The sequence below is a fragment of the Eptatretus burgeri genome, chromosome 15 (assembly GCF_056783735.1).
Source record: "Eptatretus burgeri isolate ZD-2024b chromosome 15, Ebu_testis_v1, whole genome shotgun sequence".
Classification (NCBI taxonomy): domain Eukaryota; kingdom Metazoa; phylum Chordata; class Myxini; order Myxiniformes; family Myxinidae; genus Eptatretus; species Eptatretus burgeri.
The window spans coordinates 43,383,095-43,408,379 of record NC_140975.1 but is presented as its reverse complement, the minus strand read 5'-3'; the positions used below and the strand labels follow the sequence as shown (position 1 = coordinate 43,408,379).

General features: G+C 48.8%; 2 protein-coding genes across 5 annotated transcripts in view; both read left to right on the top strand.

The window, feature by feature from the left end:
- SUZ12 (SUZ12 polycomb repressive complex 2 subunit) overlaps positions 1 to 2,951 on the top strand; it is an 86,296-nt gene extending 83,345 nt beyond the window's left edge. For all 4 annotated transcript variants that reach the window (XM_085858194.1, XM_085858193.1, XM_085858196.1 and 1 more), the window contains one exon: positions 106 to 2,951. In XM_085858194.1, coding sequence (XP_085714320.1) covers positions 106 to 249 — 144 coding nt within the window. In that variant the 3' untranslated portion in view covers positions 250 to 2,951. The remainder of the gene's footprint in view (positions 1 to 105) is intronic.
- Positions 1,468 to 19,383, top strand: LOC147012062 (uncharacterized). The gene is made up of 3 exons (XM_085858197.1): positions 1,468 to 1,600; positions 3,290 to 3,556; positions 15,205 to 19,383. Exon 3 carries the CDS (start codon positions 15,325 to 15,327, stop codon positions 16,336 to 16,338), a length of 1,014 nt encoding a protein of 337 aa, XP_085714323.1. The 5' UTR covers positions 1,468 to 1,600; positions 3,290 to 3,556; positions 15,205 to 15,324; the 3' UTR covers positions 16,339 to 19,383.
- The last annotated feature ends 5,902 nt before the right edge of the window (positions 19,384 to 25,285 follow it).

Here is a 25,285-nt window from a genome sequence, read left to right as displayed (position 1 = left end):
TATACAAAAGTTTGCTTTCGGGGTGTTGTTTAAATAAAGCTGTTGTACGTACTCTTCTTCATTTATCATTGTAGTTTTGCCATTACAAATGTACTCCCCTGTCAGGATGGTAGGGAGCTGGCTGCCTTTCCAAGCCCCTATTCGACCCCATCACCTTGCTCGGTATCTGACACACGAAGCTTTTCCCCCTCGGAGCACGAGGCCGGAGGAGTTGATGGAAGTAGCCAGGACTCTTTGCATAGCTGCTGAGCCAAGAGGGAGAGTGAGAGAGAATCTTTCATCAAATGGATGCCTCACAACCCCTCCACCCACGCCCCCCCCCCATCCCCGTTTCTGGACTGGGTCTTCTTGTATTTCAATGACTCCCTTTACCTTCTTTCTTCCTATTATTTTCTCACCCATCATGATAATTCAGTTCCTCCTCTCCCCAAAATCTCGTTGGACTCCTGTGCTTCACCACACATGGCAAAACTTTAACCTGCCCTTTAAAATTCAGGCTCAAATCAGTGCTGTGTGTCAGGTCTGTGCTGACAAATCAAGTACATTTTGAGGTCGGTTGTGATAAAAACCCATCCTGGAATGCTTTGCATCCTTCGGTACAGCTGGATGACTGAAAACGCTTTGCCTGGCCCACCGGTTCAAGATCCCACCTTGTACAGACACGGTGTGTCGGCAACTTGTGCCGAGACCACATACATGCACTATGGTCTGAAAACGTACACTGAATTTTTCCTTTTACCCTCCTTCCCACTTGCTGCCCCCACCCCCAACCTATCCCCTCACACCAGTTGGGATGAGGGGTAAAGGGAGCTGGAACAATATTGAAATGCAGTTCGTTTATCGTTTTTGTTTTTGATTACAATCGTGATGCTCTGTTAGCATCACTATGAACACCAAAAATATACAAACCAGCACGGGATAATCGTGCAGCTGTTGGTCGTAGCGCCAATTATTGTTTCCCGTCTTCTCGCATTTATCCTGGTTGGCCCATCATGCTTTGTAATCGCCTGTTGTATTCCTCTTGGAAATGCTTTTTAAAATGTCGAACGGCACGGTGCCGACTCGCATCGGCTTCTGCTCCGGCAGCTGTTGAGTAACAGTTTGTCTAGTTTTTGTTGTTGTTTTGTAAAAAAAAAAAGAAAAAAGAAAAGAAACAAAGAAACAAACAAAAAAGCTCAGAAGTAGTTGGTGGAATGCATGCTATATTTGATTTGTTTTTTAAGTTATTTTTTGTGTTTTTGGTACCAACACTTGAATTTTTGTGAAACCTCACAACCGGATTTCCTTGACAATTTCCCCATGCTATTTTGACAGGGCAAACACAAAATGGCAGGTTTTCTTTTGGAAGCAGTCGGAATGGATAATTATCTTTCAGAAGATCTTTTGAATGTCGTGCTGTCGGTCCCAATACTTTTCTTGGCAATGACTGGAGTTGCCATTTTGGCCAGCAGGGCGTGCCGTCTCCATCATCTGTCATAGCCGAGTGCTTTTCTTATGTGGATTGCCAGCTCGGTTCTCAAATACAATCATGGTCGCAGTACGAATCATCCGAGTTCGGCATGAGAGCCGACTTGAGAAGAAGCAGCCCAAGAAAGGCCGTGTGAGTTTTGAAAGGGAATTTTACACTTTTTTTTTTAACAATGTTCAGATCTTTACAATGTTTTTACAATGTTCAGATCCTCTTTTACAGAGGTAGATGGATGTACTTTACCTATGCCTTGGCTTCCCAGGCTGGTCAATGTCTGTTGACCTGATTACCTGTCATTGCTTCATTTACACCAATGATGCTGAATGAGACTCAAACTTGGCACATGCCTGCTGTGAACGAAGGCCACACTCTTGGCTTTCAATGTAATGCCCACTTAAGGGATGCATTTTTTTTTCTTTGTCCATCTCCTCCCTGATCTGATTTAGTCAACCACTCTTCCAACACTCCTCTCCCCCCCTCCCCGTTTTAAAATCAGGAAGCCACCACAACCTTTTGAAGTGGGCGGTGCCTCATTGAGGACTTTGTATTGGATGGATCAATTGATTTGCTTTTCATTATCAGGCTTGAGAACCGATGCGTATTGGATCGAATGTTGCAGCTTTTATACCATTTGGTGCATTAAAAGCCATTCGTGGCTTTTATATGCGTTTCATCTCCTTATGCCCATATTTTTCACTGGACTGTTTGTTTCTTTGTTTTTTTTTTCCTCTCGAAACATGGGTTTTTGCGGTACCAAGGTATGTATGTGCTTGTCATGATTGATAATTATTTTATCATTGCTGTCATATTATTACGAGCTTTTGAGAATGCTATTTGTTTTTGCTTATTATTTTCTTCTTCTTTTTTTTTCTTTTTAAACATCTTCCTTCCTTTGTATGATGAATGCACAGAAATTCCCGCAAAATTATATAAGTTATCACTACAGGTTTTTTTCACTTTGAAATATCGTTTCCTGCCGATTTCTTGAACCGAATGTCTTGGCAGGTCTATTTGCCCTGTATTTTGGTGGGGCCAACGAAGAACTCAGAGCTTAAAAATAAAATGAATAATATAACCTTTAAAGTTTTCTACTTTTCAACCAATATGTTGCTGTTGTCAAAAGCAACTCCGTTTATGCTCCCCCCATACCCCCTTCCCCCCCCCAACCACCAGGCAGCTTTTCTTTTGCATTTTTACTTCTTTACTTTTTTTTTGTCTCAAAAGAATATTTGGAAGTTTTTTTGTATTACTCTATTTATGATTTGAAGAACGTGACAATAAAACAGGTTTCTTTGGAAGCTGTTGGCTCGTTTAGCTAGAAAGGGGCCGTGCCATTACAATGTACAATAACCCATTGTTCTGGCCCACATTTTGTCACGTTCTGAACCAGGCCTTCATCAGTCGTTCTTTTGGATACTCTCTCTTTATTTGTGTTTATGTTTATATTGTGCCTGGTTTTGAATAAAATTGACTAGTCTTTGGATGTTTTTCTTTTTTGTTATTCAATACCTACCACTGTTTTTGATTAAACGGTGACTGTCCAAGGCATTGATTTACATGTTCGGTGCAGTGTGTCGAGGTGAAATGATTGTAGAATTTATTTATTGGGGGGATGGCAAAATTGACTCGTTCATGTGATATGCAGATCGAGTTTGGCTGGTGTGACTCGGAATGGTGCGTGTGTCAGTGTGTCAACTCGTAATACATAACAGCAATTTTCTCAACCAAACATTCATTTGAAACCTGCCGATGAGAAAATGACCACGACTATTTAGTACTATGTTTGCACAATTATTTCCACCTTCTTGTGGGGTCATGCAGGGAACGTATTTGGCCCAAGTCTTTCACAAAACTGCTGGCCAGGCCTGACCTTCAGTGGAAGGTGACTTGGGAAGGAATTTGTAATTTAAGGGTGTGAGCGATAACTCGCCAACACTTTGCGAAAGACACCGTGGGATCTTTAATGTCCACCAACTACCAATGCCTTCTGATGAACAGCGCACAAATTGATGCATCACCCTGTCTGCAAAACACCAGGATGAGTTTATTGCTGTGCCAACATTTGAACCCTGGCTAGACAGCTCAGAGGTGAGTGTGTGTACCTGTAAACTATTCTGACAGCCCCTGGAATTATGACAACATTTACAACGCAGTATTATGCACTATTCATCGTAAAGCAGTGGTCTTTGACCAAAAGGACAGACCATTTCTTGGGTACCTACACCATAGACACATTTTTGTCAGAATGTGTACTTTTTAAAACGCAGTGAGATGGTGTTCTCGAAATATTGCCATTGTGCAAAAGTGCATATGATACAAGGAAATCAGACACAGGCGGAGGCCATTCAGCCCATCATGCTGCACGAACACGACACTAATTCATCCACACAAGATCCAAGTAAGAAAATGCAAATTGAAAAAAAAAAAATTATTTTTTTAAAATTTTATTACCTTCGCATTCTGCGAAAGGTTATGTTTTGGTCGCTGTGTATTTATTTATTTGTGAATGTGTGTTTGTTTGTTATTCGCATAACTCAGAAAGTATTAAACCGAATTGCATGAAATTTGGAGGGATGATTCATGAGTATCCAAGGACGATTTGATTAGATTTTGGGAGCGATCTGGTCAAAGGTCAAGGTCATGAAAAGGTCAAAAACACTCTTTTGAGCATAACTTCCTTCATAATACAGCTATCCACATGCAACCACCGCCATATTGTTCCATGACGAGATACCTTTCGGATATGTAGTGTCGGATTTGACGTAACGTCATCGGAAGTGCGTCTAAATGACGTCACAAGATGACGTAAATTTTCAATTTTGGATCTCATCAGTTTTGATCATACCGTTTTGTAGGACTTACCTTAAGGACGTCACACACCAAATTTGACTTTTTATCGGACTGACCCTTATGACGTCATTGACGTTTGAACATGACGTTTTTCAATTGTGGCAAAAATGTCCTGATATTTTACATTCAAATATCTATATAATTTATAAAGCAAAGTCTCCCAAATCCAGGCATTAGGATCAGTACCAAAATATCTGTTTATTGATGTACAGGTTTTGCCAATTAACTCTGTAGTCAAGGTCACACTCAAGGTCAAACTATACTTGTAGGCATAGCTGCAGATCTAATAGAGCTATTGACATGAAACCAACGTTAAAACGTTCAGTGAACTACGAGCTTTCAGAATGGTAGTCCCCGATTGGACGTGACGTCCCCGGAAGTGCGTCAAAAGATGACGTCATTTTTCAACTTTTTAATTTTTCAGTGTTTATCATTCCATTTTGTTGGACTGCTTTCAAGGAGGTTACACACCAAATTTGACATCAATCGTACTGACGGTTGTGACGTCATGGACGTTTTAAAATGACGTTTTTCAAATGTGCCCGGAAAAAAGTTGCGGCGGCGAAGGTATGCGCTCTACCGAGTGCCCGTTCTAGTTTTTAAAGTATTTGCAGTTTTTTTTTTCTTTTTCTTCTTCCCCTCAGGGGAGTGGGCATGGGCTTGGTTAAAAACATACAACATCAACTACACAACATCCCTTGACGAGACTCCCACAAACAGCACTCCGTACACTTGCACACAATCACCCATCAATGCTCAAACTACAGAAAAGTCCTGTCAACATCGCCATACCCCTCTATCAGTCTATCACCATAACTTCCAGGTACCTATTCAATTCTAATTTAAACTTATCTCCTGTTTCTGCTGCCACTACCTTTCCAGTGAGATCATTCCATGCATTAACTACTCTCTGAGTAAAAGTCCCCTTCCTTACCATTGTCTTAACTCTCCTCTTCTTCAGTCTCAGGGCTATGGCTCCTGGTCCTATCACATTCAACAGAGTAGACAAATTAAGCTGCACTTATTTTATCTCTACCTTTCATTATCTTAAATATCTCTATAATATCTCCTCGTAACCGCCTCCTTTCTCGTGTATAAAGCCCTGTCCCCTTCAGCCGCTCCTCATAGCTGAGTCTTGCTCGGCCTGGAATCAATCCGGTAGCCCTGCGCTGAACCTTCTCTATGGCATCTGTGTCCTTCCTGAGTTGTGGTGACCAAAACTGCCTGTACAATGTTAACACCACCTCTTTTGATTTATAAATGATCCCCCTCCGAATACAGCGTAAAACCCGATTTGCTTTGCCTTTAACTGAATGGCACTGTGCTGCCTGCTTACCTCCCGTATCTATTACCACCCCCAGATCCTTCTCCTGTGTGACACACTCCAAAATTACCCCTTGCATCCTGTAATCTCTATTTTCATTGTTCTTTCCCATCCCCAACACCTTACACTTGCTCAATTTAAATTGCATCTGCCAGTCTTTTGCCCAATCTATGCAAGTATCAATACTTTCCTGAATCTGATCACCACCCCCTCTGCTATCCACCTTACCTCCAAGCTTTGTGTCATCTGCAAAGTTGGAAAGCTTACTCTTTACCACATTATCCAAATCGTTGATGTAAATATTGCATAGCAATGGTCCGAGTACTGATCCCTGATGTACCCCACTACTTACATCGTCCCAGCAAGACATCCCCCCACTCACAGACACTCTTTGCTTCCTATCACTCAGCCAGTTTGCAATCAAATTGGCGACCTTACCAGCCACTCCACAAGCCCTCACTTTGGCTAACAACCTCCGATGTGGTACCTTATCAAAAGCCTTCTTAAAGTCTAGATTTACTGTGTCCACCGCCTTTCCCTCATCCACACAATCAGACACTGCATATAACACTAAAATATTTGTTAAACAGGAACTACCTTTGTTAAACCCATGCTGACTACCTTTAATTCGTTTGTATTGATTTAAATGGTTCCTCATCTGGTCCTTAATTAATGTCTCCAACACCTTCCCCACAACTGAAGTCAAACTAACAGGTCTATCGTTTCCCAATTCTTCTCTGGATCCTTTCTTAAATCATGGTGTTACATTCGTTATAGTGGGGTGGCTTAGCCCAAATATTCAAAAGAATTGTGCATTTTGTGATACAAGTACCAAATTTGGCACAAATGTACATTAATATGTTGCGAACATTTTCAGATATTGGGCCACTTGAAATTCTCTCTTTATGTCCGCCATATTGGATTTCAAAATGGCCGCCACTTGAAATCTACATTTGCTATTATCTCTGGACGTAATGCATCTATTGACTTGATTCTGGTATCTAAATGTATGTTTTTGGGGGCAAGGAATCCAATGGTACCATTTTCAACTTAATATTATCTATCACAGTCTGTTATATAATATTATTTGGAAATTATCTAGGCAAATATTGGATTCAACACAATATTTTGAAAAGAATGTCTTAGTTCTGAAAATATAAATTAAAAAAAAAACTATACTAAATCACGAATAACAACTCGGACAAGCTCATATATATACTGGCAGTCTAAAATATAAATTCACATCAAGTGACTGCAGCAGTACTGTACATCCTGCAACACCGTGCCTAAAACCACTACTGTCTAGGAGAAACCAGGGATGCAGAGGACCTTCTGGAGTTTGAAGACTGGTTTTGCCAGAGAGGAGAAGACGTCCCCTAGTTTCACGACTGGGCAACCGTGCTGGAACTAGAACTGTTGGTTCTAGTGTATGTGTGTTCTCTCAATCAGGGATCGTTAATGATGTACCTCGATGATCTGACAGAGCTGGTCCTCTGGTTCCATGCACTGGATCACACCCACTATGCTAGGTGGATACCAGTGCACCTGAAGGACATGGCCGAACTCACCATCAAACACCCAGATGTAGCCAGGAAATTCAGGGAAAGCCACTTCACCGTTCAGAAAACACAGAGGGTGTTCTCTTCAATCCGGATTGACCAGGCACATGAGCAGAATAATGCCTGCATCAAAGGAGACTGTGGAGCAGTTGGGCTCACTGACAACCCTCGTGCCCTACGTCGCTGGATGGTTGCGGGACCAGAAGTTGCCAGGGTGATCGAAGAATTCCAGGATGGGAACCAACACTGGAGACGGCAAACAGCAGACACACGTCATCATGATCAGACGCCAAGTGTACAGGCCTCATTTGTGAAAGATGTTCGCTCTCTCGTCGGTGTCATAGAGGAGATGGGCAACCCATTCGAGGAGGAAAGTCAGGATGTAGTCAAACTGGACATAAAGGAGATCACAGATCCTGCTGCTGTGGAGACCGTGATGAATGCCAAGAGGATTGGCCAAGGGCAGTTCGAGGCTTTCACCAGAGAGTGTCTGTTGGACAGAACAAAGGCAGTGGACGCACCCATTCCTCGTAACAAGCTGAAAGTGTTCAGCACTTCCACGCCAAGAAGCCAGAGCATAGGTCAGCAACAGCTCGCCTCCATCAAGAATGACCGTGAACTCTTCGCACGCCTGTACATTGGCTGCCAGACGAGGGATGGAAACCTTGAGGAGTTCTTTTGTCACAAGAATCGGGCATGTCCTCCTGCATTGTCTGATGGTGGAAGCCTCTGCACTGGTACCAAGAGTGATCTCCTCACATGCTTGGAAGAAGTCTCCGATGCAAAGACAGAGACTCCTGTCACGACCTGTATTCTGCTTGATGGAGCAGCCATCGTCCAGATGCTGAAGCCGGCTGCATCAAAGACCTTTGAAGAGTATGCACAACAGATCTTCATCCCATATATGTTCACGAAGCTGCAAAAAGTATCAGGCCTGGATCTGGTCTGGGATACTTACCTTGCTGATTCACTGAAAGGTAGTACACGTGCAAAGCGGGGACAAGGTGTGCGGAGACGTGTGGTGGCTGCCGCAGCCATACCAGGAAACTGGCAGAACTTCCTACGAATGGACAGCAACAAGACCGAGTTGTTCAGGTTCCTCTCAGCAGCTCTCATGGAATGGTTTGACCAGGAGGACAAGCAACTCGTCATTACTGATGGAGAGGCAGTACTCAGCAAGCCACCACTGCCAGATCTGACCTCACTCGCCCCATGTAACCATGAAGAAGCTGACAGTCTGATGTTGCTGCATGCATCTCACGCAGTCCAGCATGGACACCATGCAATACTCATCCGGACTGTAGGCACCGATGTTGTGGTGCTGGCAGTGTCCCTGGCACAGGAGTTGCAACCAGAAGACAAACTCTGGCTGGCATTCGGAACAGGCCAGAGTTTCCGATACCGAGCAGCACACGAAATAGCAGCTGGATTGGGACGAGAGAAGGCTCGTGCACTGCCAATGTTCCACGTTCTAACTGGATGCGACACTGTGTCTTGTTTTCATAGACTTGGCAAGAAGACTGCGTGGGCAGTCTGGACGGTACTGCTAGAACTCACTGAGGCACTGCTGCTGCTGTCCTCTGCACCTCGTGACATACCAGATGATGCAATGTGCATCATCGAGAGGTTTGTGATCCTGTTGTATGATCGAACCAGCAAATGCACAGACATTGACAAGGCCAGGAGGAAACTCTTCGCAAGGAAGAACAATGTGCAGCTCATCCCTCCAATGAAGGCAGCTCTGGAGGAACATGTCAAGAGGGCAGTGTATCAAGGTGGACATGTGTGGGGTCAGATACTGCTGCCAGCACCAGAGCTCCCTCCACCAACCAACTGGGGTTGGTCAAGGACTGGAGAAGGACAGTACACACCTTACTGGACCAGGCTAACTGAGGCAGCTCACAGCTACATTGAGCTGGTTTCTTGCAAGTGCAAGAAAGGGTGTGTGAGGCGCTGCAAGTGCAAAAAGGCTGCCCTTCAGTGCACAGCCCTCTCTGTGTGTGAAGGGGACTGCACATGACGATGAGTCAACAACATACATGCACTTGTGGCAATGCTGAACTTGTTAACATGACTGTTTGTGTACACGTATCTTCAGTACCGGTATATACCCAGCCTCAGATACCAGTACACCGAGCCTCAAATACTAGACCATGTAGCATGTCAGTATTATACCTAAGTCATTTACAGAACTAAGACATTCTTTTCAAAGTATTGTGTTGAATCCAATATATGCCTAGATAATTTCCAAATAAAATTATATAACAGACTGTGATAGATAATATTAAGTTGAAAATGGTACCATTGGATTCCTTGCCCCCAAAAACATACATTTAGACACCAGAATCAAGTCAATAGCTGCATTACGTCCAGAGATAATCGCAAATGTCGATTTCAAGTGGCGGCCATTTTGAAATGCAATATGGCGGACATAAAGAGAGAATTTCAAGTGGCCCAATATCTGAAAATGTTCGCAACATATTATTGTACATTTGTGCCAAATTTGGTGCTTGTATCACAAAATGCACAACAGGTTTGCTATGCTGCTTCACTATTACTCTCCATTCCTCCGGTACCTGTCCTGACTCCAGGGAACAATTGAAAATATCTGTTAACATCTCGCTTACCTGCTCGGCCACATCCATCAATACTCTCAGATGCATATTATCTGGATCCGGAGCCTTATCAACTCTTAGATTTCCCAGCTGTTCCTTAACTTCCTCCACTCCAACCTGGATCTTCTGTAAAAGCCCTTCCTCACCTCCTTGATAGATACTCTCAGCTGTTGGCAATTCTCCTGACTGTTGTTGTGTAAAAGTTGAAGGAAAATACTGGTTTAATAAGCCTGCCATCTCACCTTCATCACGAACCACTCTCCCGATGCTATTCCTCAATGGGCCCACACTGGTCATAACCTGGTCTTTTCCCCTGATATACTTAAAGAAAGCCTTGCTATTATGTTTAATATTCTTAGCCATGTCCTTCTCATACTCTCTTTTTGGCTTTCTGAGTTATTTTCTTTACTTGTCTCTGTTTACTCCGATAGTGATATAAAATGATGAGCATATTGTTGCGAATTGGCGCCCGCCGGCGTGCGAACGGCCACGTAACTCGAATTGCGACGCGTCGCCCACCGGACGGACAATTCAGTCGTGACCCTCTGGGAACTACCGCCCGGAGCCAGTCACGGGTGGGGGTTTAACCTCACCACGATCGTGCCAATTGCCCACCCGCGCAGGATAGGGTTGCTCGCCAAATTCGACCTACCTAAGTACCTGCGCGAGTGGTCAACCGGGCGATCGTACCACGCCACAGGCCGACTCCGGACACGAACCGCTTAAGCGGTTCGTTCCGTATTACAGGGATAACCGAGCGGAGTTATCATGGGCCTTGACGGTTCCGATTAATTACCGGGCGTTTTAAACCCACTATCAATCCCTTACGTGATGCAAGATGGAGATTCAATACAAGGAAAAGACGAAGCGAAACGGGAAAACAGTTCACACAATGCACTTTATTTACACACACACACACACACACACACACACACACACACACACACACACACACACACACACACACACACACACACACACACACACACACACACACGCAAGCACGTATATGCAGCCATACAGTCAAAATGCAACAAAAGCAAATGCAAGGATGCAGAGCTCCAACCGAATAAAAGCAAAGCTTTATTTACATGCACTTAAACAGTTTTACTTGTTGGACACGGCGCCACAGCATGCATTCAACCTGAAAGAAAAGAAAGCCACCCTCACAGGCAAGGTGGCAGACAGGTCCGTAGACCAAATGGGCGTGGATCCTGGAGGAGCGGCCAGGTCCACGAGACCGAGAAGGTCTTACCCGCCTCCTCATGACGCGATGGTGGGCAAGCCGCAATGTTTGCGCAGCTGCGCCCCGACTCCATGCCCTGGCGTGGTCGGCGAGTCCTCTCCCGCGTGCTCCGCGCGAGCGGTTTTGTTGGCACTACGTTTAGGGTGGGGGAGGAACGGGCCCCCCCCGGCACAATCTCAGCGCGGGGTGGGGGGGAATTGCTGATACTCAGGGAGAGGGGAATGGCTAGCTGGCTTGGACCCCGCGATGAGACGAGCGACCCCCACACCGCAACCTCGTTGCCGACCGCCGTCTTCCCTTGACTTGAACTTGAACTCGACCAGCCGCCTGCAACCGAACCGCGCGAACTCCAACTACGTCCAACTCCCCTGCAACTCCTCTCCAACTCCTCGCGAGTTGCCTTGCGCTCGCATCTTTATAGGCCTCAGGAGGAGCCTATATGCAAATATTCGGATCAAAACGCGATTGGAGGCGGGGCCACGCCACCGGTTCAGCCATTGGTCGGGCAAAAAGGGGGCGTGAAGCATTCCTGATCCACTTTACGGGGCGAAAGGAATGCATTCACAGCGGGTTCGGAGGCGGTGCTACACTACCCGATGTTCGGTCATTAGACGGATAAAAAGGAGGCGTGAAGCATTCCTGATCCGCTTTTTGAAGCCAAAGGAACGCATTCGCAGCCCATGGCACGACGTGTGGTAGAAAGGTGGAGGTAGTGGGAGTTTTTGGTTGTTGGCGGGCGTTGTTTGAGCATGGTGGTGAAGCGATGTTTGCGGGATGGAGTTGTGGAGGTAAAGAGGCGAAGGTGGTGGTGTTTGAGTTGTTGGGGGATTAATGGTCGAAAATAACAATACAGAAAGAAAAAATGGCTAACTCAAAGCGTCGCAGCCCGGATGAATCACACATATTCCCTCTATACAACAGGTTTGGGCTAACTACACATGGACTTACCGAGATATCTCACCTGAGGACTCTGTATGGTGTAATGCGAATTTCCACAACTGTAACAATATGTTTAAAAAAAAAAAATAGGACCGCTGGACCTGTGGCTTATCTGGGCCCTGGCCTAATGGTGTAACCCAAATTTGGTAGAATTCTGACTGGTGGGTCTGGTGAGGAAGATTTTTGAAGGAATTTACATGATTTTCCAAAAATGTTACGAAGCACGCCATTTTGACACTTCCGGTCATGTAATCGGCATGACCTCCCCAATATAATATCAAAACCCTGTCCTAATGTTGTAACCCAAATTTGGTAACATTCTGAAGGGGAGGTCTGGAGAAAAAGATTTTGCAAGGAATTTGCACGACCGCCATTTTGACACTCTTCCAGCCACATGATCAGCATGACCTCGGAACCTCCCGACCCTGGCCTAATGTTGTTACTCAAATTTGGTGGCATTCTAACTGGTGGGTCTGGAGAAGATTTTTCAAGAAACTTACCAAGTCGGCCATTTTGACCTACTTAAAGTCATGTGACCAGAACGAGTTTTGAAATTCCTGTTACCGGTCAGGAGAGGAAGGTTGCTGCAAATTTTCAGCCGGATCGGCCCAGCGGTTTGGCCGGAGAAGTCGAAAAAGGAGACGGACGGACGGTGCGTGATGACGATACCTTATCTGGAATGATTCCAGAGAAGGTAAAAATTAACTTCACTGCTCCCGATTCAAATAAATTCACAGCAAAATCATATCGCATTTAAATTTCTAAGTTTTCATTCACCCGCAATTGGTCACTTCATTTTAAGTCCATCCAAAGGTTTATAGAGAAGGCTACAGCTAAAGATAGAACGGGCATAGTCAAAGCTCATGCTCATTTCATTTTGAACAAGGTTGAAGAGTTTGCAATGCAAACAACACAGTTGCAAGATTGATGCACTTGTGGTGATATTGTTATGATTATGGGGGTAGATGAATCGATTTAATAGTACAGATAGGATTGTAGAGAGGAAGGTTATAAGTATATCAGGGGAAAAGAACAGGTTCTGACCAGTGTGGGGCCCATTGAGGAATAGAACCGGGAGAGTGGTTCGTGATGAAGGTGAGATGGCAGGCTTATTAAACAGGTATTTTTCAACTTTTACACAAGAACAGTCAGAAGAATTGCCAACAGCTGAGAGTATCTATCGAGGAGGTGAAGAAGGTCTTTTACAGAAGATCCAGGTTGGAGTGGAGGAAGTAAAGGAACAGCGAGGAAATCTAAGAGTAGATACGGCTCCGAGTCCAGATAATCTTCACCCGAGAGTATTGATGGAGGTGGCTGAGCAGGTAAGCGAGATGTTAACGGATATTTTCAATAGTTCCCTGGAGTCAGGACAGGTACCGGAGGAATGGAGAGTAGCAAATGTAACACCATGATTTAAGAAAGGATCCAGAGAAGAATTGGGAAACTATAGACCTGTTAGTTTGACTTCAGTTGTGGGGAAGGTGTTGGAGACATTAATTAATTATGGACAAGATAAGGTACCATTTAAACAAATACAAACTAATTAAAGGTAGTCAGCATGGGTTTACCAAAGGTAGTTCCTGTTTAACAAATATTTTAGAGTTCTATGAAGCAGTGTCTGATTGTGTGGATGAGGGAAAGGCAGTGGACATAGTAAATCTAGACTTTAAGAAGGCTTTTGATAAGGTACCACATCGGAGGTTGTTAGCCAAAGTGAGGGTTTGTGGAGTGGCTGGTCAGGTAGCTAATTGGATTACAATCTGGCTTAGTGGTAGGAAGCAAAGAGTGTCTGTGAGTGGGAGGATGTCTTGCTGGGAGGATGTAAGTAGTGGGGTACCTCAGGGATCAGTACTCGGACCATTACTATTCAATATTTACATCAACGATTTGGATAATGGGGTGAAGAGTAAGCTTTCCAAATTTGCGGATGACACAAAGCTTGGAGGTAAGGTGGATAACAGTGGGGGTGGTGATCAGATACAGGAAAGTATTGATACTTGTATAGATTGGGCAAAAGACTGGCAGATGTAATTTAACCTGAGCAAGTGTAAGGTGTTGAGGATGGGAAAGAACAATGAAAATCGAGATTACAGGATGCAAAGGGTAATTTTGGAGTGTGTCACACAGGAAAAGGATCTGGTGGTGGTAATAGATACGGGAGGTAAGCAGGTAGCACAATGCCAGGTAGCTATAGGTAAAGCAAATAGGGTTTTAGGCTGTATTTGGAGGGGGATCAATTATAAATCAAAAGAGCTGGTGTTAACATTGTACAGGAATTTAGTGAGGGCCACATCTAGAATATTGTGTGCAGTTTTGGTCACTACAACTCAGGAAGGACATCGATGCCATCGAGAAGGTTCAGTGTAGGGCTACTAGATTGATTCCGGGCCGAGCTAGACTCAGCTATGAGGAGCGGCTGAAGGAGACAGGGTTTTATTCACTAGAAAGGAGGCGGTTATGAGGAGATATGATAGAGATGTTTAAGATAATGAAAGGTACAGATAAAATAAGTGAAGATGAATTATTGAACAGAGTATGCAGTGATAGAATGAGCGGCCATGGCCTGAGAGTAAAGAAGAGGAGAGTTAAGATGGTAGTAACGCAGGGGACTTTCACTCAGAGAGTAGTTAATGCATGGAATGGTCTCCCTGGAAAAGTAGTGGCAGCAGAAAAAGTAGATAAGTTTAATTTAGAATTAGATATGTACGTGGAAGTTATGGAGATGGAGGGGTATGGGGATGTTAATAAGACTTTTAGGTAGTTTGAGAATTGATGGGTGATTGTGTATGGTGTGCTGTTGGTGGGGGTCTTGTTAAGGGGGTTGTGTGGTTGATGTGTGTTTTTAACCAAGCCCATGCCCCCTCTCCGAGGGGAAGAAAAAAAAATTACAACAAAAAAAATATAAACATATTTTTTTCATTAATTAAAATGATCTTGGGTTGGTGTGGTGTTCGTGCAGAGATGATGGGCTGAATGACCTCCACCTGTGTTGGATTTCCTTGTCCTTGTTGTATAGTGCAGCATGGTTTGTGGATGGGCAGAAGTACCTTGAGGTATATTTCAGGGAATCTGTCAGCTTAAGTGTTATGTGTCACCACATGAGGGTTGGTGTGGTGTTGAATAGCTTCGGGAGTAAAAATAAGTTCCCCTGTACGGGATTTCCATCTGTGATTTTTTTTTTCCCCATGTTTTTATATTCCAAGTGAAGCCGTAGGCTAGGGACCGAATCCCTGAAACAACAACAGGAGGAGCCCCCGCCTTCCCAGGTTTGGAGGTGAGGAAGCCACACCCCAGGGGCGAAAGAGAGGAGGATCGAAGGGGCAATGTCCACTTGGCGAGGGGGTTTCGGAGAGAGCAGATCGAGCAGGGTGGAGTTCATGTCTAGAGCAGATCGAGCAGGGTGGAGTTCATGTCTAGAGCAGATCAAACAGGGTGGAGTTCATGTCGAGAGCAAATCGAGCAAGGTGGAGTTCACGTCGAGAGCAGATCGAGCAGGGAGGAGTTCATGTCTGGAGCAGATCGAGCAGGGTGGAGTTCACGTCGAGAGCAGATCGAGCAGGGAGGAGTTCATGTCTGGAGCAGATCGAGCAGGGTGGAGTTCACGTCTCAAGCAGATCGAGCAGGGTGGAATTCACATCAAGAGCAGATCCAGCAGCGTGGAGTTCATGTCAAGAGCAGATAGAGCAGGGTGGAGTTCATGTCTGGAGCAGATCGAGCAGGGTGGAGTTCACGTCTTGAGCAGATTGAGCAGGATGGAGTTCACATCTAGAGCACATCGATCAAGGTGGAGTTCACGTCTAGAACAGATCGAGCAGGGTGGAGTTCACGTCGAGAGCAGATCGAGTAGGGTGGAGTTCATGTCGAGGGCAGATCGAGCATGGTGCAGTACACGCCTTGAGCAGATCGAGCAGGGTGGGGTTCACATCGAGAGCAGATCCAGCAGCGTGGAGTTCATGTCAAGAGCAGATCGAGCAGGGTGGAGTTCATGTCTGGAGCAGATCGAGCAGGGTGGAGTTCACGTCAAGAGCAGATGGAGCAGGGTGGAGTTCATGTCTGGAGCAGATCGAGTGGGATGGAGTTCATGTCTCGATCAGATCGAGCAGGGTGCAGTCTCGAGTTTTCAGATTCACGTCTCGAGCAGATTCACGTCTCGAGCAGGATGGAGTTCACATAGAGAGCAGATCGAGCAGGGTGGAGTTCATGTCAAGAGCAGATCGAGCAGGGTGGAGTTCATGTCAAGAGCAGATCGAGCAGGATGGAGTTCACATAGAGAGCGGATCGAGCAGGGTGGAGTTTATGTCAAGAGCAGATCGAGCAGGGTGGAGTTCATGTCTTGAGCAGATCGAGCAGGGTGGAGTTCATGTGTCGAGCAGATCGAGCAGGGTGGAGTTCATGTCTGCAGCCGATCGAGCAAGGTGGAGTTCACGTCAAGAGCAGATCGAGCAGGGTGGAGTTCACATCCAGAGCAGATCGAGCAGGGTGGAGTTCATGTTAAGAGCAGATCAAGCAGGGAGGAGTTCATGTCAAGAGGAGATCGAGCAGGGAGGAGTTCATGTGAAGAGCAGATTGAGCAGGGAGGAGTTCATGTGAAGAGCAGATTGAGCAGGGAGGAGTTCATGTCAAGAGCAGATCGAGCAGGGTGGAGTTAACGTCTGGAGCCGATCGAGCAGGGCGGAGTTCACGTCTCGAGCAGGGTGGAGTTCATGTCAAGAGCAGATCGAGCAGGGTGGAGTTCATGTCTGCAGCTGATCGAGCAAGGTGGAGTTCACGTCAAGAGCAGATCGAGCAAGGTGGAGTTCACGTCAAGAGCAGATCGAGCAGGGTGGAGTTCACGTCAAGAGCAGATCGAGCAGGGTGGAGTTCACATCCAGAGCAGATCGAGCAGGGTGGAGTTCATGTTAAGAGCAGATCGAGCAGGGTGGAGTTCATGTCTGGAGCAGATCGAGCAGGGAGGAGTTCATGTCAAGAGGAGATTGAGCAGGGAGGAGTTCATGTGAAGAGCAGATTGAGCAGGGAGGAGTTCATGTCAAGAACAGATCGAGCAGGGTGGAGTTTACGTCTGGAGCCGATCGAGCAGGGTGGAGTTCACGTCTCGAGCAGGGTGGAGTTCATGTCAAGAGCAGATCGAGCAGGGTGGAGTTCATGTCTGGAGCCGATCGAGCAAGGTGGAGTCCACGTCTTGAGCAGATCGAGCAGGGTGGAGTTCACGTCGAGAGCAGATAGAGCAGGGTGGAGTTCATGTCTGGAGCCGATCGAGCAGGGTGGAGTTCACGTCGAGAGCAGATCGAGCAAAGTGGAGTTCACGTCTGGAGCAGATCGAGCAAGGTGGAGTTCATGTCTGGAGCCGATCGAGCAGGGTGGAGTTCATGTGAAGAGCAGATTGAGCAGGGAGGAGTTCATGTCAAGAGCAGATCGAGCAGGGAGGAGTTCATGTCAAGAGCAGATCGAGCAGGGTGGAGTTAACGTCTGGAGCCGATCGAGCAGGGCGGAGTTCACATCTCGAGCAGGGTGGAGTTCATGTGTCGAGCAGATCGAGCAGGGTGGAGTTCATGTCTGGAGCCGATCGAGCAGGGTGGAGTTCACGTCGAGAGCAGATCGAGCAAAGTGGAGTTCACGTCTGGAGCAGATCGAGCAAGGTGGAGTTCATGTCTGGAGCCGATCGAGCAGGGTGGAGTTCATGTCTGGAGACAAGCGAGAAGGGTGGAGTTCACATTCAGAGCAGATCGAGAAGGGTGGAGTTCATGTCAAGAGCAGATCGAGCAGGGAGGAGTTCACGTCTGGAGCCGATCGAGCAAGGTGGAGTTCACGTCTAGAGCAGGGTGGAGTTCACGTCTGGAGCAGATTGAGCAGGGTGGAGTTCTTGTCTGGAGCCGATCGAGCAGGGTGGAGTTCACATCCAGAGCAGATCGAGCAGGGAGGAGTTCACGTCTTGAGCAGATCGAGCAGGGTGGAGTTCATGTCTTGAGCCGATCGAGTAGGGTGGAGTTCATGTCTCGAGCAGATCGAGCAGGGTGGAGTTCACGTCTTGAGCAGATTGAGCAGGGTGGAGTTCACATCTAGAGCACATCGAGCAAGATGGAGTTCACGTCTAGAACAGATCGAGCAGGGTGGAGTTCACGTCGAGAGTAGATCGAGTAGGGTGGAGTTCATGTCGAGGGCAGATCGAGCATGGTGCAGTACACTTCTTGAGCAGATTGAGCAGGGTGGGGTTCACATCGAGAGCAGATCCAGCAGCGTGGAGTTCATGTCAAGAGCAGATCGAGCAGGGTGGAGTTCACGTCTCAAGCCGATCGACCAGTGTGGAGTTCACATCGAGGGCAGATCGAGCAGGGTGGAGTTCACGTCTTGAGTAAATCGAGCAGGGTGGAGTTCATGTCGAGAGCAGATCGAGCAGGGTAGAGTTCACTTCTCGAGCAGGGTGGAGTTCACATATCGAGCAGGGTGGAGTTCACGTCTCGAGCCGATCGGGCAGCATGGAGTTCACGTCTCGAGCCGATTGAGCAGCGTGGAGTTCACGTCTCGAGCCAATTGAGCAGCGTGGAGTTCACGTCTCGAGCCGATCGAGCAGCGTGGAGTTCACGTCGAGACCAGATCGAGCAGGGTGGAGTTCACGTCCTGAGCCGATCGAGCATGGTGGAGTTCATGTCGAGGGCAGATCGAGCAGGGTGGAGTTTACATCTCGAGCTGATCGAGCAGGGTGGAGTTCACATCTTGAACCGATCGAGCAGGGTGGAGTTTACATATTGAGCCGATCGAGCAGAGTGGAGTTTACATCTTGAGCCAATCGAGCAGGGTTTAGTTCACATCGAAAGCAGATCGAGCAGGGTGGAGTTCACATCTCGAGCAGGGTGGAGTTCATGTCAAGAGCAGATCGAGCAGGGTGGAGTTCATGTCAAGAGCAAATCGAGCAGGGTGGAGTTCATGTCAAGAGCAAATCGAGCAAGGTGGAGTTCATGTCTCGAGCAGATCGAGCAGGGAGGAGTTCATGTCAAGAGCAGATCGAGCAGGGTGGAGTTCATGGCTGGAGCCGATCGAGCAAGGTGGAGTTCACATCTCGAGCAGATCGAGCAGGGTGGAGTTCACATCAAGAGCAGATCGAGCAGGGTGGAGTTCATGTCGAGAGCAGTTCGAGCAGGGAGGAGTTAATGTCTGGTGCAGATCAAGCAGGGTGGAGTTCACATCTCGAGCCGATCCAGCAGGGTGGAGTTCACATCTAGAGCAGATCGAGCAGGGTGGAGTTCACATCTCGACCAGGGTGGAGTTCACATCTCGAGCAGATCGAGCAGGGTGGAGTTCACATCTCGAGCAGATCGAGCAGGGTGGAGTTCATGTCGAGGGCAGATCGAGCAGGTTAGAGTACACGGCGAGAGCAGTGTGGAGTTCACATCTCGAGCAGATCGAGCAGGGTGGAGTTCATGTCGAGGGCAGATCGAGCAGGTTAGAGTACACGGCGAGAGCAGTGTGGAGTTCACATCTTGAGCCGATCCAGCAGGGTGGAGTTCACATCTTGAGCCGATCGAGCAGGGTGGAGTTCACGTCGAGAGTAGATCGAGCAGGGTGGAGTTGACGTTTGGAGCTAATCGAGCAGGGTGGAGTTCATGTCTCGAACCGATCGAGCAGGGTGGAGTTCAAGTCTCGAGCCGATCGAGCAGGGTGGAGTTCACGTCTCGAGCTGATCGAGCAGGGTGGAGTTCATGTCTGGAGCCGATTGAGCAGGGTGGAGTTCATGGCTTGAGCCGATCTAGCAGGGTGGAGTTGACATCTTGAGCCGATCAAGCAGGGTGGAGTTCACGTCTCGAGCCGATCGAGCAGGGTGGAGTTCACATCTCGAGCCGATCGAGCAGGGTGTAGTTCACATCTCGAGCTGATCGAGCACGGTGGAGTTCACATCTCCAGCTGATCGAGCAGGGTGTAGTTCACATCTCGAGCTGATCGAGCAGGGTGGAGTTCACATTTCGAGCTGATCGAGCAGGGTGGAGTTCACGTCTCGAGCCGATCGAGCAGGGTGGAGTTCACATCTCCAGCCGATTGAGCAGGGTGTAGTTCACATCTCGAGCTGATCGAGCAGGGTGGAGTTCACATTTCGAGCTGATCGAGCAGGGTGGAGTTCACGTCTCGAGCCGATCGAGCAGGGTGGAGTTCACATCTCCAGCCGATTGAGCAGGGTGTAGTTCACATCTCGAGCTGATCGAGCAGGGTGGAGTTGACGTCCAGAGCAGATCGAGCAGGGTGGAGTTCACATCTCGAGCTGATCGAGCAGGGTGGAGTTCACATCTCGACCCCATCGAGCAGGGTGGAGTTCACATTTCGAGCTGATTGAGCAGGGTGGAGTTGATGTCCAGAGCAGATCGAGCAGGGTGGAGTTCACATCTCGAGCTGATCGAGCAGAGTGGAGTTCACATCTCGACCCCATCGAGCAGGGTGGAGTTCACATCTCGAGCTGATCGAGGAGGTGCTGGCCAGATTTGCACATGTAGAGTTTGGAAAGCTACTACAAGGGAAGCACGATTTTGCCTGCGTGTGCACGTGGATGGTGGAGGCACCTTCCTCTCGGGCTCGACAAGAGCGTGCCATTTTGCTTGCAAGTACACGTGCCGGACGAAGCTCCCCAACACCAGATCTACGAGGTTCAGCCCTTGGCCAGGCTGAGTACCAGTTTATTTTAGTTTGTCACCTTTTGTCTGTGTTTGCGTCTCTGTGTGCGAGGCCCTGATCATCGGAGTTATTTATTAAATTTGTTACATTATTGTCCTTATAAACTCCATTATTGTCCTTATAAATATTTCTTTCAGGAAATGTTTTCCCTTCTTAAGAAACCGCATTTCGTGTATTTTGAGTGGGGTTCGCGGATCAAACCCTCTCGTGCTGTCCTTCCGTTCCATCTACCGTTCCATTCCAAGAACTCCATCTGCTGCTGCTCTCACCGGGCTCTGTTGTCTCCCCTCATACAGCGGCATTGCCACCGCCCGGCATCAACAAGAGACGGCGTCATTTTGCCTGCAAGTACACGTGCCGGACAAAGCTCCCCAAAACTAGATCGAGGGCCAGCCCTTGGCCAGGCTGGGAATACTGTACTGGGCTCTGTTGTCTCCACCCATACAGCGGCGTTGCCACCGCCATACCCTTTGAGCGGGTGCTCAAATCCACGTCAATGAGCATGTCCGCATCCCAGGAATAAGGACCGATCGACCGTCCCGGGAGGATGGTCGGTGCTAACTGCCTGGCTACCACGAATTTAGGTAGTGGGATTCGAACCCCAGCACCTCTACGACAACTGCCAACAGGAGCGGGATTCGAATCCGGCCACCTCCACGACAATATGCTCACCTGGAAGCGGTCGGGTCTTTAATCCTGGACGGCATTTGAGCGAGTCGTCTGACCTTGGGAGGGCATTCGTAAAGGAGGTTCCGTTTGTGTCTGGGGTGTGGAGGGCAAAGATCTCATGGCACTGCAAAGAGAGTCGACCATTGTCTGCTGGCGCCTTGCTGAATTCGCTGCTTGTGTTAAAATAGGATAATCAAGCTAATCCGTAACATATTTTCAAGTGTTTGTTATTCTTTCAGGGCAGAACCCCAGCACCCAGAGCCCCAAAATTTTGTGTGTACCGTGTCTGTACTTCAGAATCTGGGCAAGGTTTTAAGCTATCACACGTTGGCCTTGACGTCTGTTTCGAGGCCACCAAAGGTCATTATAACATGTGTATTGGGATGTGCGGTCAGGTAGTGCTGTCGCCGCCCGCAGGCAAAAGGTAACCACCACGAGACCAATAACTCCACAGCTTTTCAATGTCCACCACGTCCCGAAATCATCTCTGGGAAAAGGTCACCCAGCCAGGCAGTGATGGGGATCCCCTCCCCCCTACTCGCCAGCACCTGGTCGTCCCTGTGAGTTGATTACAAAGAGATTACGGATGTTTTGTTTCATGGGAAGAATTGGGGCGACAGCATAGATTAGAGGTGGCGTACTCCCCTTTTTGAGGGGTCCTATTGTTGTGGCAATGGGCCCTTAGTGTGTTATTAAATACAGGATTAGCCCAGATCCCCCCTTAAATGCATGTTTTGCCAGGTTGTTTAGTAATCTGACGTTACATGTGTGTCGGGAGGTGTAGCAGGCTGTTCAGTGTTCGTACAGTGGTGGTGTACCGAGAGGCGCCTTGCTTCTTTTTCCTCCCCCCCCCCCCTTTCTAACTAGCCCCCGCCGAGCGCTCTGAAAGTGTCGGTCGGCGAGACGTATCGGCAGCCCATTGGTGGAGAGCAGCTGCGGACTGGAGGGATGGACCAATCACGTATCCCCAGGGGCGTTCCAGAAGAGCGAGCTCCGGGAAGACAAGGAAGAAACGGCTAGTGTTGAGTCTGCGATCTGCTGTAAAAGGAACTGGCTGCTTTGTCAGTCTGGGAACGGCTTTGTGAGTGTGATCGGCTTCGTGAAAACGCCCGCCCCGAAAGGCAAGAGGAACTGCATGAGGGGAGTCGGCGATCGACTTTATGAGGAGGTAATCAACAGGTTCATCTGGAGTCCAGTCACGGAGCCTCTCAATGTCCTTACTGCATGGCTTGACACGTCTTTCATCCCGTCGATCCACCTGCGGAGCCCAACACCCCAATTTGGCCTAGTCTGGTGAACAGGCCAGGCCTGGATTCGCATACTGGACCTTGGAGAAACCAGCTGGAACCCACCATAGAACTGACTGTATTGTGCCGTTGACCTTACAGGGGCTGAACGCGCCGAGGCTGGTGCGTGAGCGGTGCGACAAAAGGACGACGCCGCCATCTTGCCACGCGGCGTGCTTGAGCTTGGGTGCTCGAATCTGTTGACATCAGCTTCTCACGAGCCGCATTCGTGCCTTTGACACTTTCCCATCGTCCATGAGGCATCACCAAGTACTCTGTGTCTTGTCTGCATGTTGTCCAGGCCTAAGGTTTATCTCGCTAGGGTTCCCTTCGAAACCCGTATCCGTAGCTCCCCAGTTAAGAGCGGGTTATAGATTAATTATAACATTGCTGTGAATGTTTTGCTTGTGTCGTATTCCCCGATGTGTCCCCAATAAATCTGGCTGAGTTATACGAAAGTTGCCGCCTTGAGTTTATTCGTGCCGCGCCGAGGAACAATCCGCTCGATTTGTATATAAAACCAAACGGGTCACGGACTGGCAGACTTCGCTCGGTCTCTGACAAACCCAGTCTGTAGCCTGGGTCTATTTCCCCAACTGGTAAGGCCCAGGTGTACTTTGGTATCGCGATCCGAGGCGCGTGACCCGAGGCCTGTGCCGAACTAGCCGGCGGTATCACCCCGGAGACGGCGGTGCTGTTAAGTGACGCCGAATCTTCAACATTTGGCTGTCAAGAGTAGGGTGCGAATCCCGCCACCGTCGACACTATAACACTATAACCCCGGTGAGACCATCTTGGTGCTGTCGCAGGCAGGGCGGTGATGCGGCATGTTAAGCCGGCTGTCCTACATGTTCGCATGTGATGGTGGACGTTGAAGATCCTCCGGTACCTCTTTAAAAGAACGGGTCAGTGTGTGCTGCTTACCTGGTCAATTCCTGTCGTTATCTTCAGTGGGCACCTGCGAGTGAAGTTGCGTTGCCTGAGCACCGATGCTAACAGCAGCAGCAGACTCAATTCGTGTTCTGTCATTGCAACATACTCATCAATGCGTTTGATGTAATGAAAGTATGGGGTGAGGGAATGGGAATACTGTACAAAATACCACGACATAATCTGGGATATTAAACTTTTGAACTTTATGGAGTGTAAACGTGGCCATCTATTCACTCCGTATGTAGTAGGGGGTCCTTTAAATCTTCTTAAAGTGGAGATGATGGAGAGAGGAGGGTTGAGGGAACACGTTCGGAGGAGATGTCCTATTCGGGCAAGGGACAGGTACATGCACCCGGTCCCGAGCATGGGGGAAGACAAAATCCGCCATATATGCTTACAAATAAATGGATGACTCTGTCCCCCCCCTCCCCCGACCCTTCCCAAATGCTTTACCGTGAGTTACATATTTTATCAAACTGTACTTGCCACCCATGGGACACTATCACCGCGTGGGGGGAAGGTGGAGGAATTGGATTCTGGAGGAGGGGGTGGGGGGAAAGTACGGGATGCTGAAGAAGGGTAGGGGTGTGGGGGAAGGTACGGCATGCTGGGGGGGTGAGGGGAAGGTACGGCATGCTGGGGGAGGAGGGTGAGGGGAAGGTACGGCATGATGGGGGAGGGAGTGAGGGGAAAGTACAGCATGCTGGGGGTGGGGGAGGGGGAGGTACGGCATGCTGGGGGGGTGAGGGGAAGGTACGGCATGCTGGGGGTGAGGGGAAAGTACAGCATGCTGGGGGAGAGGGGGAGGTACGGCATGGGGGGAGGGGGGAAGGTACGGCATGCTGGGGGAGGTACGGCATGCTGGGGGGAGGGGAGGTACGGCATGCGGGGGAGGGGGTAAGGTACAGCATGCTGGGGGGTGAGGGGAAGGTACGGCATGCTGGGGGAGGGCGGTGAGGGGAAGGTACGGCATGATGGGGGAGGGGGTGAGGTGAAAGTACAGCATGCTGGGGGAGGGGGAGGTACGGCATGCTGGGGGGGTGAGGGAAGGTACGGCATGCTGGGGGAGGGGGTGAGGGGAAAGTACAGCATGCTGGGGGGAGGGGAGGTACGGCATGGGGGGGAGGGGGAAGGTACGGCATGCTGGGGGAGGGGGAAGGTACGGCATGCTGGGGGGAGGGGGAAGGTACGGCATGCTGGGGGGAGGTACGGCATGCTGGGGGTAGGAGAAGGTACGGCATGCTGGGGGGGAGGTACGGCATGCGGGGGGGAAGGTACGGCATGCTGGGGGGAAGGTACGGCATGCGGGGGGGAAGGTACGGCATGTGGGGGTAGGAGAAGGTACGGCATGCTGGGGGGAGGTACGGCATGCGGGGGGAAGGTACGGCATGCGGGGGGGGAGGTACGGCATGCGGGGGGGGGAGGTACGGCATGCGGGGGGAAGGTACGGCATGCGGGGGGAAGGTACGGCATGCGGGGGGGAAGGCACGGCATGCTGGGGGGGGGAAGGCACGGCATGCTGGGGGGGGGGAAGGTACGGCATGCGGGGGGAAGGTACGGCATGCGGGGGGGAAGGTACGGCATGCGGGGGGAAGGTACGGCATGCGGGGGGAAGGTACGGCATGCGGGGGGAAGGTACGGCATGCGGGGGGAAGGTACGGCATGCGGGGGGGAAGGTACGGCATGCGGGGGGGAAGGTACGGCATGCGGGGGGAAGGTACGGCATGCGGGGGGGTGAGGT

Excerpts from the sequence above, each read along its gene's own strand:
- LOC147012062 (XM_085858197.1), top strand. The coding sequence starts at position 15,325 with ATGTCCACTTGGCGAGGGGGTTTCGGAGAGAGCAGATCGAGCAGGGTG.